This window comes from Chelonia mydas, chromosome 20, assembly GCF_015237465.2.
Source record: "Chelonia mydas isolate rCheMyd1 chromosome 20, rCheMyd1.pri.v2, whole genome shotgun sequence".
Taxonomy (NCBI): Eukaryota; Metazoa; Chordata; order Testudines; family Cheloniidae; genus Chelonia; species Chelonia mydas.
Window position 1 is genome coordinate 14,207,471 of NC_051260.2, and position 18,239 is coordinate 14,225,709.

General features: G+C 57.6%; 1 protein-coding gene across 15 annotated transcripts in view; it reads right to left on the reverse strand.

Annotated features, from left to right (window-relative positions):
- The window catches only part of LOC102941444 (adhesion G protein-coupled receptor E1), a 40,510-nt gene that overhangs the window by 3,026 nt on the left and 19,245 nt on the right, over positions 1 to 18,239 (reverse strand). For 9 of the 15 annotated variants that reach the window (XM_043533043.1, XM_037887886.2, XM_043533045.1 and 6 more), the window contains 17 exons: positions 18,061 to 18,198; positions 17,508 to 17,654; positions 16,414 to 16,560; positions 16,104 to 16,241; positions 15,551 to 15,697; positions 14,465 to 14,611; positions 14,155 to 14,292; positions 13,602 to 13,748; positions 12,654 to 12,730; positions 11,670 to 11,753; positions 10,281 to 10,458; positions 9,275 to 9,394; positions 7,778 to 7,959; positions 6,606 to 6,776; positions 6,094 to 6,288; positions 5,134 to 5,369; positions 3,082 to 3,148 (listed from right to left, as the gene is read on the reverse strand). In XM_043533043.1, the coding sequence (XP_043388978.1) occupies positions 3,082 to 3,148; positions 5,134 to 5,369; positions 6,094 to 6,288; positions 6,606 to 6,776; positions 7,778 to 7,959; positions 9,275 to 9,394; positions 10,281 to 10,458; positions 11,670 to 11,753; positions 12,654 to 12,730; positions 13,602 to 13,748; positions 14,155 to 14,292; positions 14,465 to 14,611; positions 15,551 to 15,697; positions 16,104 to 16,241; positions 16,414 to 16,560; positions 17,508 to 17,654; positions 18,061 to 18,198 (2,459 nt within the window). Of the gene's footprint in view, positions 1 to 3,081; positions 3,149 to 5,133; positions 5,370 to 6,093; positions 6,289 to 6,605; positions 6,777 to 7,777; positions 7,960 to 9,274; positions 9,395 to 10,280; positions 10,459 to 11,669; positions 11,754 to 12,653; positions 12,731 to 13,601; positions 13,749 to 14,154; positions 14,293 to 14,464; positions 14,612 to 15,550; positions 15,698 to 16,103; positions 16,242 to 16,413; positions 16,561 to 17,507; positions 17,655 to 18,060; positions 18,199 to 18,239 lie in introns of those variants that run through there. The other 6 variants (XM_037887882.2, XM_037887884.2, XR_005223646.2 and 3 more) reach the window with 6 other exon arrangements.

Consider the following 18,239-nt stretch of genomic DNA (forward strand, 5'->3'; position numbering starts at 1 on the left):
AATGTTGATAAATGCAAAGTAATACACACAGGAAAACAGAATCCTAACTATACATATAAAATGATGGGGTCTAAATTGGCTGTTCCCACTCAAGAATGAGATCTTGGAGTCACTGTGGCTGGTTCTCTAAAAATATCCACTCAATGTGCAGCGGCTGTCAAAAAAGCAAACAGAATGTTGAAAATCATGAAGGAAGGGATGATAATAAGACAGACAATATCATATTGCCTCTGTATAAATCCATGAATTGAATCTTGAATACTGCATGCAGATGTGGTCGCCCCGTCTCAAAAAAGATATATTGGAATTGGAAAAGGTTCAGAAAAGGGCAACAAAAATTATTAGGGGTCTGGAACGGCTGCCATATGAACAGAGATTAATAAGACTGGGACATTTCAGCGTGGCCTCGTCTACACTGGGGGGGGTGGGGAGAATCGATCTAAGTTACGCAACTTCAGCTACGTGAATAACGTAGCCGAAGTCGACATACTTAGATCTACTCTCCACGGCGTCTTCACCGCAGTGAGTCGACTGCTGACGCTCCCCCGTCAACTCCGCCTGCACCTCTCGCTCCGGTGGAGTATAGGAGTTGACGGGAGAGCGCTCAGGGGTCCATTTATCGTGTCTAGACTAGACGTAATAAATCGACCCCCGCTGGATTGATCGCTGCCTGCCAATCTGGCGGGTAGTATAGACATACTCTTAGAAAAGAGACAACTAAGGGGGGATATGATAGAGATCTATAAAATCATGACTGATATGAAGAAAGTAACTAAGGAAGTGTTATTTACTCCTTCTCATAACACAAGAACTAGGGGGTCACCAAGTGAAATTAATAGGTAGCAGGTTTAAAACAAACAAAAGGAAGTATTTTTTCACACAACGCACAGTCAACCTGTGGAACTCCTTGCCAGAGGATGTTGTGAAGGCCAAGACTATAACAGGATTCAAAAAAGAGCTAGATAAGTTCATGGAAGATAGGTCCATCAATGGCTATTAGCTAGGATGGTGTCCCTAACCTCTGTTTGCCAGAAGCTGGGAATGGCGACAGGGATGGATCACTTGATGATTACCTGTTCTGTTCATTCCCTTTGGAGAACCTGGCATTGGCCACTGTCAGAAGACAGGATACTGGGATAGATGAACTTTTGGTCTGATCCAGTATGGCTGTTCTTATCATAGAATATTAGGGTTTGAAGAGACCTCAGGAGGTCATCTAGTCCAAACCCCTGCTCAAAGCAGAACCAACCCCAACTAAATCATCCCAGCCAGGGCTTTGTCAAGCCAGGCCTTAAAAACTTCTAGGGATGGAGATTCCACCACCTCCCTAGGTAACCCATTCCAGTGCTTCACCACCCTCCTAGTGAAATAGTGTTTCCTAATATCCAACCTAGACCTCCCCCACTGCAACTTGAGACCATTACTCCTCGTTCTGTCATCTGCTACCACTGAGAACAGTTGAGCTCCATATTCTTTGGAACCCCGTTTTGGGTAGTTGAAGGCTGCTATCAAATCCCCCCTCACTCTTCTCTTCTGCAGACTAAATAAGCCCAGTTCCCTCAGCCTCTCCTCGTAAGTCATGTGCTCCAGCCCCCTGATCATTTTCGTTGCCCTTGCTGGACTCTCTCCAATTTGTCCACATCCTTTTTTAGTGGGGGACCCAAAACTGGACGCATTACTCCAGGTGTGGCCTCACCAGTGCTGAATAGAGGGGAATAAGCGCTTCCCTCCATCTGCTGGCAATGCTCCTACTAATACAGCCCAACATGCCGTTAGCCTTCTTGGCAACGAGCGCACACTGCTGACTCATATCCAGCTTCTCGTCCACTGCAATCCCCAGGTCCTTTTCTGCAGAACTGCTGCCTAGCCAGTCGGTCCCCAGCCTGTAGCGGTGCATGGGATTCTTCCTTCCTCAGTGCAGGACTCTGCACTTGTCCTTGTTGAACCTCATTAGATTTCTTTTGGCCCAATCCTCCAATTTGTCTAGGTCACTCCATAGGCGCCGACTCCGCGGTTGCTCCAGGGCTGGAGCACCCATGGGGGAAAATTAGTGGGTGCTCTGCATTCACTGACAGCCAAGCTCCCCTCCCCACCTCACCCCACCTCCTCCTCCGCCTCCTCCCCTGAGAGGGCTGTGTCCCCGCTCCTCCGCCTACCTCCCAGGGCTCGGCTTGCTGCTGCCAAACAGCTGTTTGGCGGCGTAGCAAGCTCCAGGAGTGAGGGGGGAGGAGTGGGAACATGGCGCGCTCAGGGGTGAAGGTGGGGAAGAGGCGGGGCAGGGGCAGGGATTTGGGGAGGGAGTTGGAATAGGGGCAGGGAGAGGGCGGAGTTGGGGCGGGGACTTTGGGGAAGGGGTTGGAATGGGGGGACAGGGGTGGAGTTCGGGCGGGGCTGGGGGCAGAGTGGAGTCGAGTGTCCACTGGCGTGACTAGAAGTCGGTGCCTATGGGTCACTCTGGACCCTATCCCTACCCTCCAGCGTATCTACCTCTCCCCTCCAGCTTAGTGTCATCTGCGAACTTGCTGAGGGTGCAATCCACACCATCCTCCAGATGATTAATAAACTTATGTTTGTCTGTTCTTCGGTCACAAACCCTGATTTGCCTCAGGCTCTGGGGAAGGGGTGTGCCGGGCAGCTGCAGGGTCTCGACATGAGCAGAAGCAGAAATTGTTGCCGTCCAAAACAAGTGTATTACTGTTCGGTGTGATTATTCGGCCAGATCCCCAGCTGGTGCAAATCATTGAAATCACCATTGAAATCACCATTGAAGCTCCATTGAAATCACCCAAGCAATACTGATTTACACCAGGTGAGGATCTGGCCCCGTGGTCTGAAGTCCCAACATGATGCCTACGGCATTGCACAAACTGGCTTTCGCAGGGTGGATCTGGCGGGTCTTATCACCCCATTCCCCAAGTGGGCCAAAATCCTCCTTGGCATATACTCCTTCGAGGTCAGTAGCACTACACCAGGGGATGAATTGGGCCCACAGTGCTTAGCCAGAGACAAGGGAAGCCAGGCAGAGCTCCAGGCTTCACCGTGCTGCGGGGGCGGCAGGGTCAAGCCGCAGTGGATACGCACCCCGATGATGACACACACCGGTCCCAGGAAACTCCAGATGAACCCCTTCTCCATGCTGAGCCAGCAGCTACAAGAACAGTGAACCTCACGTTAACCTTTTGAACAGTAGCAGCCTGGAGCAGCGATTCCCCTTGAGATCAGTCTCGGGGGGAGCCTCTTCGGGCAGCACTAGAGTCCCCTTGGGCACAGCTACGGAGTGAGGGGCAGTCCCTGCCCCGCCCAGCACAATCTAAATCGGGGCGGGCAAACTTTTTGGCCTGAGGGCCGCAATTTCTGAAATTGTATGGCGGGCCAGTTAGGGGAGGCGGTGCCTCCCCAAACAGCCAGGCATGGCCCAGCCCCCGCCCCCTATCCAACCCCCCCGCTTCTCGCCCCACTGCTTCTCAACCCCCACTGCTTCTTGCCCGGGGACCCCTGCCCCATCCACCCGCCCCTGCTCTCGGTCTCCTGACCGCCCCCGGACCCCTGCCCCTAACTGCCCCCTGAGGCCCTATCCAACCCCCCCACTCCTTCCTGACTGCCCCCCCCCCCGGGACTCCTGCCCCATCCAACCACCCCTTTTCCCTGACTGCCCCTGGACTCTGCGCCCCTACCTGCCCCCCCACCCCATCCAACCCCCACTCTCCTTCCTGACTGCCCCACCGGGACCCCTGCCCCACTCACTCCCCCTGCTCTCGGTCCCCTGACCACCCCCCGGACAACTGCCCCCTGTGGCCCTATCCAACCCCCCCTCCTTCCTGACTGGCCCCCCCGGGACTCCTGACCCATCCAACCACCCCTTTTCCCTGACTGCCCCTGGACTCCTCGCCCCTACCTGCCCCCCCACACCCCATCCAACCCCCACTCTCCTTCCTGACTGCCCCACCAGGACCTCTGCCCCACCCATCCCCCCTGCTCTCAGTCCCCTGACCACCCCCCGGACAACTGCCCCCTGTGGCCCTATCCAACGCCCCCCTCCTTCCTGACTGCCCCCCCGGGATCCCTGCGCCATCCACTCCCCCTGCTCCCTGTCCCCTGACTGCCCCCCGCCACCCCATCCGACCCCTCCTCACCTTCCTGACTGCCTCCCCGGGGCTCCTGCCCCCATTCAACCCCCCTGTTCCCCGCCCTCTGACCGCTCTGACCCCTGTCCACGCCCCTGACCACCCCCCGAACTCCCCTGCCCTCTATCCAACCCCCCCTGCTCCCTGCCCCCTTACCGCACTCCCTGGAGCACCGGTGGCTGGCAGCGCAGCTGCACCAGGACAGAGCACCGGGTCAGGCTGGGCTCTGCATCCCCGCCGCCCAGAGCATGGCGCGGCAAGGTGAGGCTGCGGGGGAGGGGGGACAGCAGGGGAGGGGGAGGGGGCTAGCCTCCCGGGCCAGGAGCTCAGGGGCCAGGCAGGACGGTCCCGCAGGCCAGATGTGGCCCGCGGGCCATAGTTTGCCCACCTCTGTGCTAGAAACTGATTCATTCATTCATGAAGGACAACAGCACAGCTGTTGAGGCAGATGCCCACTGGTCCAGAGCATCTTTCACTGAGGAGCGCTGGGACACACACACACACACACACACACAGAGAGAGAGTGCTAGCGTAAGACAGGACCTACTCTCTTCACTCCCCTTTTTGTACTCACACAGCGAATTTGGCCTGCAGGTCTAACCACAGTACATCAAATTTCCTTAATGCAGAGAATGCCTTAGATTAGGACCGTCTACCTCTAGGGACTTATAAGGCCCCATCACTGTAGCATCCAACAATCTTTAATCGATTTTGCCTCCCAACCCCCCGGTGCAGCAGGGCAGTGCCATTATCTTCATTTCACACCTGGGGAAACTGAGGCACAGAGCAGCGAATTGGCTTCCACAGCACCCGGCCTGTAGTAGAGCTTGGACTTGAACCTGCATCTCCCCCTACCACATGTTCATGCCCTAACCACTGCAGCCTCCTGCCTGTCCTCCAGGAGGCCCCTCATTTCACCCCACTGCAGCGCTTGGCCGTGGAAGGGCGCAGCGAGCGATTGCAAAGGGCCGCTGTCGCAAAGGGCCAGTTCCCCAGCTCGGGCTCTCACTTTTCCTGCCTGCCGTAGCCCTGCGGCATAACTGCCGCCGAGACGGCCACCACCAGGGTGGGGAAGCCGTAGCCGAAGAGGCTTAGGTGCCGCATCTTGGGGCTGTGGGTGCTGAAATAGTTGACGACCCCGAGGTTGCGGATGGTGAGGAAGAGCACCACGGCCTCCAGGAACATCCAGGCGAAGCAGGCCAGGAACAGGTAGTGCAGGAGGCCGGCGATGATGGAGCACGCCAGCTGGGGAGGGAAGAACGCCCGCGTGAGCGCAGGGATCTGCTTCTGCGGGGTTCCCCAGGCCAGGCTGGCATTTAGGGCGACCCCTAGTGGCAACACTGTGCAGAACAGGGCGGGAGCTGGCGAGCCGGAGAGAACCACGGGGTCTGTGTCCAGCTGCCCGGCTAAACAACGTTTGAGCATTGCCTCCACCCTACCCCCAGGCACTGTAGCCACGACTATCTTCTGCCACACAAACCCCAGCTGGGGGGGGGGGGGGGGGCATTTCAAAGAGCCCACTCGAAGTCTGGGGCCTTCAGCCTGCATTAACCAGGACTTCTCAGGGTCCCTTCTAGTCCTATGATTCTTTCATTTCACAGCCTCTAATGAGCATCCCTGGGCTTGGTTCCCCTGGTTCCCCTGCATCAAACACACCCCTGGGAATTACCATTGTAAGAAGGGGTTCTCCCCTAGGATCTCATTTCTGTCCTAAAGGCCACCGCTAGCTGCATACCCAATGATCACTCACTCTTCAAAGTAGGTCAGCATCATTACCCCCATTTTACAGATAGGGAAACTGAGGCACAGGACGGTGCTTTGCCCAGCATCACCACCAGGTTAAGGACAGAGCCAGGACTTACACCCAGGACTAGAACCCAGGTCACCAGAGTTCCCACCCAGTGCTTTATCTACCAGGCCACTCTGCCTGCCACGTTAGGCACCCTGCGAGGGGGAGGGAGTGCTTTACCTGATGGCTGGGGCTGTCCACCGCGGTGAGGAAGAGCAGGTCGGCCAGGAAGAGGCAGAGGCAGAGCTGCAGGTGGATGGAGGTGTTCACGTTGCGGATGGAGCGGCTCAAGAGGAAGGTGAGGATGGCGAGGAAGAGGCACAGCAGGGAGAGGGCCAGCCCGACGTGGGAGACGAGGAACAGTGGGAAGCCTGCCTATCGGGAGGCGGGGCAGACGGCTCGTTAGGAGGCCATGCATCGTCCCATGCAGGGCAGTTAATGCAGCTGGGGCTTTGTGGAGGGACCATGGAATGGGGAACCACCTGCGATCGGCCCATGATGCCCACCTCCAGTGCTCACCCCAGCCCCTTTGCGCTTTCTCCAGTGCTGCCCCCCCCATGCCGGGGAGGGGCTCCTCGTAAACGTCCCCAGAGCTACCTCCTTGTCCTCCTTCAATCTCTCCTTGGCTGAGAGGGTGCCCGACGCCCCCCAGCAAAGCCCGCAGCCTCGGTCTGCGGGCGCGGTCCCATTACCGTTATCTCCCCCGATGCCATGAGGACGGCCAGGTTGGAGACGCGATTGCAGCTGCACGTGGTGTGAGTGGCATTGCTGTGCAGGACCCCGCACCCTGCCCGAGACCAGCTGCCACGCCAGGCCGTGGCCTCCCACGAGACGCAGATGAGCTGGTCAGGGCTGCTGCTTGGCTGCAAAAAAAAAAAGGGGGGGGAAGGTGGAAGGAATAACGCAGGATGGAAAAAACGTGATACCAGGGGAGCGGGTCAGGCACTCCAAGAGAGCGCTTGAGAGGCAGACTAGCAGAGGCTGTGCAGGCCAGTGGACGGGGTGGAACTCAGGAGACCTGAGTTTTAGTCCTGACTCTGCCACTGGCCTGCTGAGTCACTCGCCTGCTCTGTGCCTCAGTTTCCCCTCCCACCCTTTGTCTAGACAGACTAAGCGCTTGGCATCAAGGGCTCTCTCACACGATGAGCCGCTCCTGCCAGAAGGGGGCGCTCATTTCAGCCTGTGCATTAGCACAAATACTGAACAGTAGGGCAGAGGGTTAACAAGACTCTCCATCGCCCCCCACAGAGAGTGGGCCAGAGAACACATATGGGGTGGTTCTGAAGGGCTCCCAGACTCTGCGTCTGCCTTAATGAAGCAAAAGCAAATCTATCCCTGCTCCTAGTATTAACGCCTAGCTCTTCAGTGCTTTCCATCCATCTAACAAGGCGCTTTACAAAGAAGGTCACTATCATTACCCCCATTTAACATATGGGGAAACTGAGGCACCGAGCGAGGGAAAATATCAAGGTCACCCAGCAGGCCAGTAGCAGAACCAGGAGTAGTCCCTAGATCTCTCACTAGTGCTCTATCCACTAGGCCACACTGTTTCCCCTGTGTTCCTCTTTGCTTTCTTCCGCTGCCTCCCAGCCCTAGTGGTGGGAGATTTATGAGGCTACTACTGAGACTCAGATAATGGAAGTGGCCCGTTAGCGGCTGAAGCAGAAATTCAGACTTTTGGATCATGAGTTCAATCCCCCCCTTCCCCCACAAGGCAGCACCACACTTGGGGGACAACACAAGAATTCCTCCCCACCTGAGAGTTAATTCAATGCAGCATCCCCACCAGAGGAGCCAGGCTGCTCCTTAAAAGTTGGAATCAACCCCAGCAGCACTTCACGGAGGGACATGCAGCCGGCCTTACCATGAGGTTCTGGAAGGTGTAGTTGACTGGATCCGGGAAATCGGTCTTGGTCTGGCTGGTCAGGACGGCACTCACCACCCTGGAATTCATCCAGACTGAGGTGGCCCTTTGGCCATGGAAGAAGCTGCCATTCAGGATGGACTCCATGCCCATGTAGGAGGCAAACGCCACTCCAGCCCGGGCTGCAAGTATCCCCAAGGAGAAACCAGGTGAATTAGCGGCTTCTTTACCCACATTCCACCGGGGGGCCGCTCAAAGCACCGTACAACTCCCCCATTTCAGGAGCTGGGTAATGTATTGCTTTAGACCCACACACGGATAAAAATGAGGCACAGAAAAGTAACACAACGGCACAGCAAACCTGCAGCAGCGCTGGGAAGAGAACCCAGGTGTCCGGGTAGCCAGTGCAGCTCAGCTGGCACTGATGACAAGACAGAGGGGCTGTCCATAAATTACAGAACACAACAGGGGGCAGAGGGCTCCTTAATGTTGTGTGTTTGTTTCAGTGTTATAAGGGGTGGGTGGATCTTGAAAATCCCCCCCAAATGTGTGACAGTTTTTGGAGAGCCCCTGAAGACGGTTTTCTCAAAACATCTGATATTAATAGAGCTAGTTGGAAAAGGGTTTTTTTCCCCTGGTGAAAATCTTGAGTTCGGGGGGGGCGGGGGGGAATGGAAACCAAATTTTTTATTTGAAAATGCCACTGCAATGCCTCCTGGGAGTTGTGGTTCGGGTGCTTCGTGCTCCTGTTTCTCCTCTATGAGCCAGGCTCCCTGGTTGGACTGAATCTCCCATGATGCACCATGGCAATCATCTAGCCACAGTGCATCATGGGAGACGAAGCCTGGCTGGAGACCCTGGCCTGTGGAGGGGAATGGGAGTATGAGGCTTCAGAAGCATGATTTCAGAATCAAAATATTTTAGCTCTTCAGCCCAAAGCAGAAAATATTTCAGGTTTGAGGGCATTTGGGGCAGCCAGTTTTTCATCACGTAATCTACGTTTTCTGCAGAAATCAGCCACTTCATGAAGAATTGCATTTTCCGAGGACCCAGTTTTCCATTGAAGTACAGTGTAGATGGAACAGTTTTGACCAGCATTCATTCTTTATTCTTCTAGTTCCCTTTATTCTAGTAAGCTTGACTAGGATAGAAGGAATTTATATTTGTAGGCGTAAGAACCCGGGAATTCTCGTTCCATCACAGAGCCCTGTTCTGTGAGCCCTGTATCCCATACCCCAGCCACCCCAAATCACATAAATAGTGCATCTAATTCACTTTCCCATCTCTCTGTGTCAGCACAGACCAATGCTCCATCTAAGCTGGAATCTCCTGCCATTGCCAGTGATGCTTCCAAAGGTATAAAACCTCCTGTACTTTACCTGTGCAATACTGCCAGTTGGTGGTGAGGGCTGGGGGAGCCCATTCCCACCCTGAATGGGGCAGCTGAGAAGCAAGCCTGGGAAATCCGCCTCACACCCTCTGGTGGTGGTGATGTACCTTGTGCCACTGTTCCCTGGATCGTTCTGCAGCTAATCTTCATGGTCTCCCCTTTGACTTCCAGGCTGATGACTGAGTCCTTTCCGGGGCAGCCGTCCTCGATGACTTTGGTCTGGACATCTAAGGAGAGGGGGAAAGAGCACGGTCTGATACAGCACAATGGCTCCTCGGGCAGGGGCCATCACTTGCTCTGCAGAGCTGAGCCACGGGTGTGGCAGAGAGAGAAGGAAATGGAGAGACACGTCCAGCTGAGAGGGGAAGAGGCCCACAGGAAAGAGATGGGGAGGAAGTTTCATGGGGCCCTTGGACCAAGCCTTTCCCGAGGGCTTTAAGAACAAGGGGAGACTCGGGAGCTGTAGATGGGGGCAGGGGATGTGGCCTTGCTTGAGAATGGGAACTGCAGCTGTCGGCACACGCTGGCTGGAGTCCCAAGAGCTGGGACCTAGGGGTATGGCCTTGTGCTTCAGGCAGTCGCCTGGGACTCAGGAGATCCAAGCTGAATTCCCAGCTCTGCCACTGAATCCCTGTGTGACCCTGGGCAAGTCACTGCAGCTCCCTGCCTCAGTTTCCCACCTCTGTAAAATAGGGGTATGAGCCTCCCTTTGTTTGTCTAAATTGTAAGTTCTTCGCGGCAGGGACTGTCTCTCCGTCCGTGTCTGTGCAGCGCCTGGCACAACAGTGCCCTGGTCTCGGCTGGGGTTTCTAGGTGCTACCGTAATGTTCATAATAGGGAGGCCATGAAAAAATAGGTGATACCGTAATGTTCATAATAGGGAGGCCATGAAAAAATAGGTGATACCGTAATGTTCATAATAGGGAGGCCATGAAAAAATAGGTGATACCGTAATGTTCATAATAAGGAGACTATAGAGAAATGAGCTAACTAGATATGGCACCTGCTGATTGGTCACCAGGCAGGCTCCATCCCTATTGGGCTGAGTCACGCTGCTTGTGATGTGCAGTGGCCACCTGTTCTGACCCCCCCGCCCCCAACCCAGCTTCCTACCCAGTTGTTCCATCTGGATGGTCTGGTTCCCTTTCCCGGTGGGGTTGGCGAAGGCAGCCAGCAGGACGCTCTCCACCCTCTGCAGGAAGACGGTGGCCATGGTGGACAGCTGCTCCGTGCTCAGGTTGGACCAGGAGGGCGTCTGCTCCAGGATGGAGGCAAATCCTGCAGCGGCTTTCTACGGGGGGGGGCCGAGAGAGAGAGAGAGCTCTTATTGGCTGTGCTGCGTTACCCCAGCAATGGTCGGCCAATCTCCTAAGAGCTGCTGATGGGCACGCTCACAGCTGCCCTTCGTCCCACCTGCCCTGAGGTGCCACGTGTGCAGCATGCCCCCTCTAGTGGCTGGTCCATCGAGGTCTGAGCCAGCTACAGGGCCGGGGTCCGCTCCAAGGCCAACGGGAGGCTTTGAATGACTTCACTGGGCTTCGGCTCAGGCCTGCAGCTAGCGGCTCGTGCCTCTAAAGCTGAGCTTCCCCGGTCCAGCCCTGCCACGAGCCGGCATGGCACCGATTAGATCTCTCGACAGCAAGAGGCTGCTGAAGCAAGAGCCGGGCCTGGCAGGTGGGCAGCTCAGCTCCGTGGGGGACTGGTGGCATGAGCCCTTCTGGAGCTGCGTCAGTGGGCTCTGGGGGTCATCCCATCCTGCCCCAAAGAACTCACCGACTCAGGAGAAGCAAAAAACCCAGCTCAGAAAAGGTCGGAAATCAGAGGCCAGCTGTGCCTTTCGAAGGCGGGAGCTGGCCCCAGTGCTGGCCGTCCTTAGCAGGGTGTCATTTTCCAGCCATCAGCCCTTTTCTCTTCCAGGGAATTCTAAGACCCACCTACCCCCAAGTTATAGGGCTGGATGCAGGGCTCAGTGGGGTAGGATTCGGTGATGCAGGAGGGTCTAGAGCAGGGGTGGGCCAGGTAGGGAAGGCTGTGCCTCCCAAACAGCCTGGCCCCTGCCCCTATTCGCCCCCTCCCAGTTCCCACCTCCTGACTGCCCCCCTCAGAACCCCTGACCTAACCAACCCCCCCCCCCAGCTCCTTGTCCCCTGACTCCCCCATCCTGGGACCCCCCGCCCCAAACCGCGCCGCCCGGGATCCCACCCCCATCCAACCCCCCTGCTCCCTGTGCCCTGACTGCCCCCCGGACCCCCGACCCAACCCCCACACCGCTGCGCACACCGCCGCCCCTTTACCATGCCACTCAGAGCGGCAGGAGCTGGCAGCCCCACTGCCCACGCGGCAGCATGGCTGCAGGGGAGGGGGAACAGCGGGGGAGGGGCCGGGGGCGAGCCTCCCAGGCCAGGAGCTCAGGGGCCGGGCAGGACGGTCCCGTGGGCCCCCGCGGGCCATAGTTTGCCAGAGAGACTGAAAGCTGCAATAAAACATCCAGGCTTCTCTTACCACCAGAGAGACGGTGGAGTCCTTCCTTTCGTAGGGGTCTCCCAAGACGCTGAAGGTGGAGGTCAATAAAGTGCAGAAGGCAGCCTGTGCAGAAGGAGGGGGCCGGAGCAGAAGGAAAAGCCCGTCGTACAACACCAAGTCAGTCGTACGGCGGGAAGGTTGGTCTTGTGGTCAAGGAATGGGGCTGGGACCCATGGGTTCAAACTGCAGCACAGTCAGGAAGTCATTTTATTTCTCACCATTTCCGTTCCCCATCCGTACAGTGGGGCAACTAATCCCGTCTTGTCCACTTCCATTGTAAGTCTTGGGGGCATGGACTGCTTTTTACTATGTGTCCATGCAGCACCTGGCACAATGGGGGCCCAGATCTTGGTCCGGGGGAGGGGGAAGGGGTCTCTGCAGCACTCTGCTTGAAGCCAGGGTGCTACTGCAAAGTGTTGCGGGTGGCAGGAAGGGACAAGGGAGGTTTGGGGTTCCAGAGGTTCTGCTGGTGGTACCGTGGGGATCGGGACTCGTGCTGCTGGGGTCGGGGGGGAGGAGTGGGCTGGGGGGAGCTATGGCTTCCTACACTGGGATTTTCCACCCACTAAAGATTTGATGATTCTTGTCAATCTCCTGCAACCTGCACTTTGCTGCCAGTTCACTGGCGGGGATGAGGATGTTTTGCCCCATGGATTAAAATCCCCAGCACCAGAAAGGCTTGGTGTGAGGAGCTTTGCTGTGGCCGTCGAGGGCCGCACTGCAGATGAAATTGAGCAACTCAACTACATGGCAGCACTCGTGCAAGGTTCCTGAAAGGTGCCCAGGAAGTGGCGAAGGCCGGCTCCCTGCAAACTCAGACCCATCTGAAGGCATCTCAAGGCAGGCACCCCCCAAAACAATCACTCAGCCACTTTAAAGAATTTCAGCCAGCGTCCCCCACACGGCCTTTGCCGTGAGGGTCCCTAGATCAGCGGGGCGTGTCAACTATGCTGGGATACGTACATCGTCTGGGGATGAGCCGGGAGCCGCGTCCAGCCTTCGGTTGTGGCATGTCCTCACCGGATCGTTTGAAGCGACCTCTAGGAGGAAATGAACCAAAAAAAGGGAAAAAAATCAAACGTCCATGAAATCCCTGGGCGTCCCCATCCAGGATGCAAAGGGTTTAAAAATCCTGCTGGTAAAACCAGTGACGTCCAGGTCTAGGGGCTACTACCCAAGCAAGCCCCACTGTTTGCTGATCCCAGAACTGGGTAAGAGGGAGATCCTTATTTCCACGCAGGATTCACATCCAGGAGTCTGGACACCCTTTTTCAAGAAGAAGTGGAGGGGGGGTGATACCGCCTCCCACAAAACCCCTTGGCACCAATAGCCCAGTGGGTAGCGCGCGCACCTGAGATACGGGACACGAAGGGTCAATTTCCCCCTCTCTGCCTCTTCTACAACCCTGGGTCTCCCAATCTCCCCGGAGAGAGCCCTAACCACTAGGCTACACGGCTGGTATCTCTCAAGCTCTCCGCTTGGGGAACACAGTCATTGCAACCAGGGGCCTGGAACCTGGCTCTCCCCCTTGAGTATCTGGTCACAGCAGGTTGCTGGGCTGAGGCATCCAGGTCAGGTTCCTGTACCCGCCGTGGACTGGCTCCATCCCAGAGAGAGACCAGAGACTGTTCCCCTTGGTGCTTTTACACACAGCCAGCGACAGCTGATCCAGGCTCCGGCCAAGTACGGTGTGCATGGGGCCACCTGGTGCTCAACATGATAATACACTTTAGCCGTCACCTGTGAACTGGACAGACACTCTCTGGCCCCAGGACTATCTATGTCCCCCTAGAGAAGCCCACCCTGACTGGGCAGAGAAGCTGTTTCAAAACAGGGTGGGGGCTCAGATTTTGTCCTTCTCGGGGGCAAGGGCTAGAGCGAGAGGCCGGGGAAGGTGGCTTGGAAGCTCACCTGTGCAGAGGGTTGTTCCGGGAACCCACGGCCCTGGCGTAGAGGGAAGGTGCCCTGGTGAGCACTGGCAGGTGTAGCTCCCAGGTGTGTTGAGGCAGGAGGCATTGGGCCCGCAGATTGCAGGCTTTCGGGCACATTCATCCACATCTGCCAGGAGATGACTTGGAATTAGTCTGTGTGTTTATTACATGCATTACGGTAGCACCTACAGGCCCCACTGCGCTAGGCGCTGCACAGTCCAACAAGACAAAGTGCGGGAGGGGGAGAGAGGCCAGGAGAGGGGCAGAGACTCCGTAAGTCAGGGCAGCGCCGGGACTGGATCTCCCGTCTCCTCATTCCCGGGCAGCCACCCCACCCACTGAGCAACCCTGTTGAGCCAGCCGTGAAGACACAGCCAGCTTGCCCCAGCTCCCAGGGCTCTGGAGACAGTCGCACACCAGGGTGGGCAGCTGGAGCCGCTCAGACCCTCGCTCTCGTCTGCGGGACGACCGGAGAGCCGGCCTCAGCCTCCCACCCCCAGAGATCCACCCACAGCCCCCCACGGGACGCTTACCTGTGCAGCTGAACGGGATGCCAGGCTGGCTGGGGGGGAGGTAGCCTGGGGGACACGTGCAAGCGTAACTGCCCACGGTGTTGGTGCACACGGAGCTGGGGCCGCAGGGCGATGGGTCCCGGGAACATTCGTCAATATCTAGGGGAGGGAATCCACGTTGGACCTGAGCGATGCTCGAACACCAGGGATTTATTGCCACAGGCCACCCACACCCTGATCCAAAGCCCACTGGAGTCAGTGAGAAACTTTCCACCAGCCTCAGTGGCCTCTTGGATCGATCGCTCTGCTCTGTGCCAGAACCAGCACTCACCGTTGCACTGCGCTGCTGGCTCGGTGAAGCGCTGCTCCCCAGAACTGGATGCAAACCCGGTATTGCAGGTGCAGAAGTGGCTTCCTGGGGTGTTGGTGCAGGTGGCGGAAGCAGGGCACGACGCCAGATCCAGACACTCGTCGATATCTGGGACAGGGGAAGGAGCAATGGGTCCCGCTCTGCACAACGGAGCCTTCCCTTGATGGTGGGGGGCAGGGGGAAAGAAGGCAGGTCCCAGCAGCTGGCATCGGAGGGGGCACCGTGCCAGGAATATGGTTCCCAACAGGTTTGCAAAATGCTGCCCATTCCCAAGGGTGCTAGTGGCCTGAGAAGCGGGAGCCAGGATACCTGGGTTCTCTCCTCAGCTTTGGGAGGAAAGTCAGGTGGGGTAGCTGGAGCAAGGAGAGGCGGAGGGACGGAGAGTCAGGATTCACATGCAGGAGTCTGGTCACCCTTTTTCAAGGAGAAGTGGAGGGGGGGTGATACCGCCTCCCCCACAATCCTTTGGAACCGATAGCCCAGTGAGTAGCGCGTGCACCTGAGATACGGGACACGAAGGGTCAATTTCCCCCTCTCTGCCTCTTCTACAACCCTTGGTCTCCCAATCTCCCCGGAGAGAGCCCTAACCACTAGGCTACACGGCTGGTATCTCTCAAGCTCTCCGCTTGGGGAACACAGTCATTGCAGCCAGGGGCCTGGAACCTGGCTCTCCCCCTTCAGTATCTGGTCACAGCAGGTTGCTGGGCTGAGGCACCCGGGTCAGGTTCCTGTACCCACCGTGGACTGGCTCCATCCCAGAGATAGATCAGAGACTGTTCCCCTTGGTGCTTTTACACACAGCCAGCGACAGCTGGTCCAGGCTCCGGCCAAGTACGTTATGCAGGGGGCCACCCGGTGCTGAACATGATAATACACTTTAGCCGTCACCTGTGAACTGGACAGACACTCTCTGGACCCAGAACTATCTATGTCCCCCTAGAGAAGCCCACCCTGACTGGGCAGAGAAGCTGTTTCAAAACAGGGTGGGGGCTCAGATTTTGTCCTTCTCGGGGGGGAGAGGCTGGGGAAGGTTGCTTGGATGGTCACCTGTGCAGAGGGTTGTTCCGGGCACCCACGGCCCTGGCGTAGAGGGAAGGTGCCCTGGTGAGCACTGGCAGGTGTAGCTCCCAGGTGTGTTGAGGCAGGAGGCATTGGGCCCGCAGATTGCAGGCTTTCGGGCACATTCATCCACATCTGCCAGGAGATGACTTGGAATTAGTCTGTGTGTTTATTACATGCATTATGGTAGCACCTACAGGCCCCACTGCGCTAGGCGCTGCACAGTCCAACAAGACAAAGTGCGGGAGGGGGAGAGATGCCAGGAGAGGGGCAGAGACTCCGTAGGTCAGGGCAGCGCCGGGACTGGAACTCCCGTCTCCTCATTCCCGGGCAGCCGCCCAACCCACTGAGCAACCCTGTTGAGCCAGCCGTGAAGACACAGCCAGCTTGCCCCAGCTCCCAGGGATCTGGAGACAGTCGCACACCAGGGTGGGCAGCTGGAGCCACTCAGACCCTCGCTCTCGTCTGCGGGACGACCGGACAGCCGGCCTCAGCCTCCCACCCTCAGAGATCCACCCACAGCCCCCCACGGGACGCTTACCTGTGCAGCTGAACGGGATGCCAGGCTGGCTGGGGGGGAGGTAGCCTGGGGGACACGTGCAAGCGTAACTGCCCACGGTGTTGGTGCACACGGAGCTGGGGCCGCAGGGCGATGGGTCCCGGGAACATTCGTCAATATCTAGGGGAGGGAATCCACGTTGGACCTGAGCGATGCTCGAACACCAGGGATTTATTGCCACAGGCCACCCACACCCTGATCCAAAGCCCACTGGAGTCAGTGAGAAACTTTCCACCAGCCTCAGTGGCCTCTTGGATCGATCGCTCTGCTCTGTGCCAGAACCAGCACTCACCGTTGCACTGCGCTGCTGGCTCGGTGAAGCGCTGCTCCCCAGAACTGGATGCAAACCCGGTATTGCAGGTGCAGAAGTGGCTTCCTGGGGTGTTGGTGCAGGTGGCGGACGCAGGGCACGACGCCAGATCCAGACACTCGTCGATATCTGGGACAGGGGAAGGAGCAATGGGTCCAGCTCTGCACAACGGAGCCTTCCCTTGATGGTGGGGGGCAGGGGGAAAGAAGGCAGGTCCCAGCAGCTGGCATCGGAGGGGGCACCGTGCCAGGAATATGGTTCCCACCAGGTGTGCAAAATGCTGCCCATTCCCAAGAGGCAGCGGATGCTAGTGGCCTGAGAAACGGGAGCCAGGATGCCTGGGTTCTCTCCTCAGCTTTGGGAGGAAAGTCAGGTGGGGTAGCTGGAGCAAGGAGGGGCGGAGGGACGGAGAGTCAGGATTCACATGCAGGAGTCTGGTCACCCTTTTTCAAGGAGAAGTGGAGGGGGGGTGATACCGCCTCCCCCACAATCCTTTGGAACCGATAGCCCAGTGGGTAGCGCGTGCACCTGAGATAGGGGACACGAAAGGTCAATTTCCCCCTCTCTGCCTCATCTACAACCCTCGGTCTCCCAATCTCCCCGGAGAGAGCCCTAACCACTAGGCTACACGGCTGGTATCTCTCAAGCTCTCCGCTTGGGGAACACAGTCATTGCAGCCAGGGGCCTGGAACCTGGCTCTCCCCCTTCAGTATCTGGTCACAGCAGGTTGCTGGGCTGAGGCACCCGGGTCAGGTTCCTGTACCCACCGTGGACTGGCTCCATCCCAGAGATAGACCAGAGACTGTTCCCCTTGGTGCTTTTACACACAGCCAGCGACAGCTGGTCCAGGCTCCGGCCAAGTACGTTATGCAGGGGGCCACCCGGTGCTGAACATGATAATACACTTTAGCCGTCACCTGTGAACTGGACAGACACTCTCTGGACCCAGGACTATCTATGTCCCCCTAGAGAAGTCCACCCTGACTGGGCAGAGAAGCTGTTTCAAAACAGGGTGGGGGCTCAGATTTTGTCCTTCTTGGGGGCGAGAGGCCGGGGAAGGTTGCTTGGATGCTCACCTGTGCAGAGGGTTGTTCCGGGTACCCACGGCCCTGGCGTAGAGGGAAGGTGCCCTGGTGAGCACTGGCAGGTGTAGCTCCCAGGTGTGTTGAGGCAGGAGGCATTGGGCCCGCAGATTGCAGGCTTTCGGGCACATTCATCCACATCTGCCAGGAGATGACTTGGAATTAGTCTGTGTGTTTATTACATGCATTACGGTAGCACCTACAGGCCCCACTGCGCTAGGCGCTGCACAGTCCAACAAGACAAAGTGCGGGAGGGGGAGAGAGGCCAGGAGAGGGGCAGAGACTCCGTAAGTCAGGGCAGCGCCGGGACTGGATCTCCCGTCTCCTCATTCCCGGGCAGCCACCCCACCCACTGAGCAACCCTGTTGAGCCAGCCGTGAAGACACAGCCAGCTTGCCCCAGCTCCCAGGGCTCTGGAGACAGTCGCACACCAGGGTGGGCAGCTGGAGCCGCTCAGACCCTCGCTCTCGTCTGCGGGACGACCGGAGAGCCGGCCTCAGCCTCCCACCCCCAGAGATCCACCCACAGCCCCCCACGGGACGCTTACCTGTGCAGCTGAACGGGATGCCAGGCTGGCTGGGGGGGAGGTAGCCTGGGGGACACGTGCAAGCGTAACTGCCCACGGTGTTGGTGCACACGGAGCTGGGGCCGCAGGGCGATGGGTCCCGGGAACATTCGTCAATATCTAGGGGAGGGAATCCACGTTGGACCTGAGCGATGCTCGAA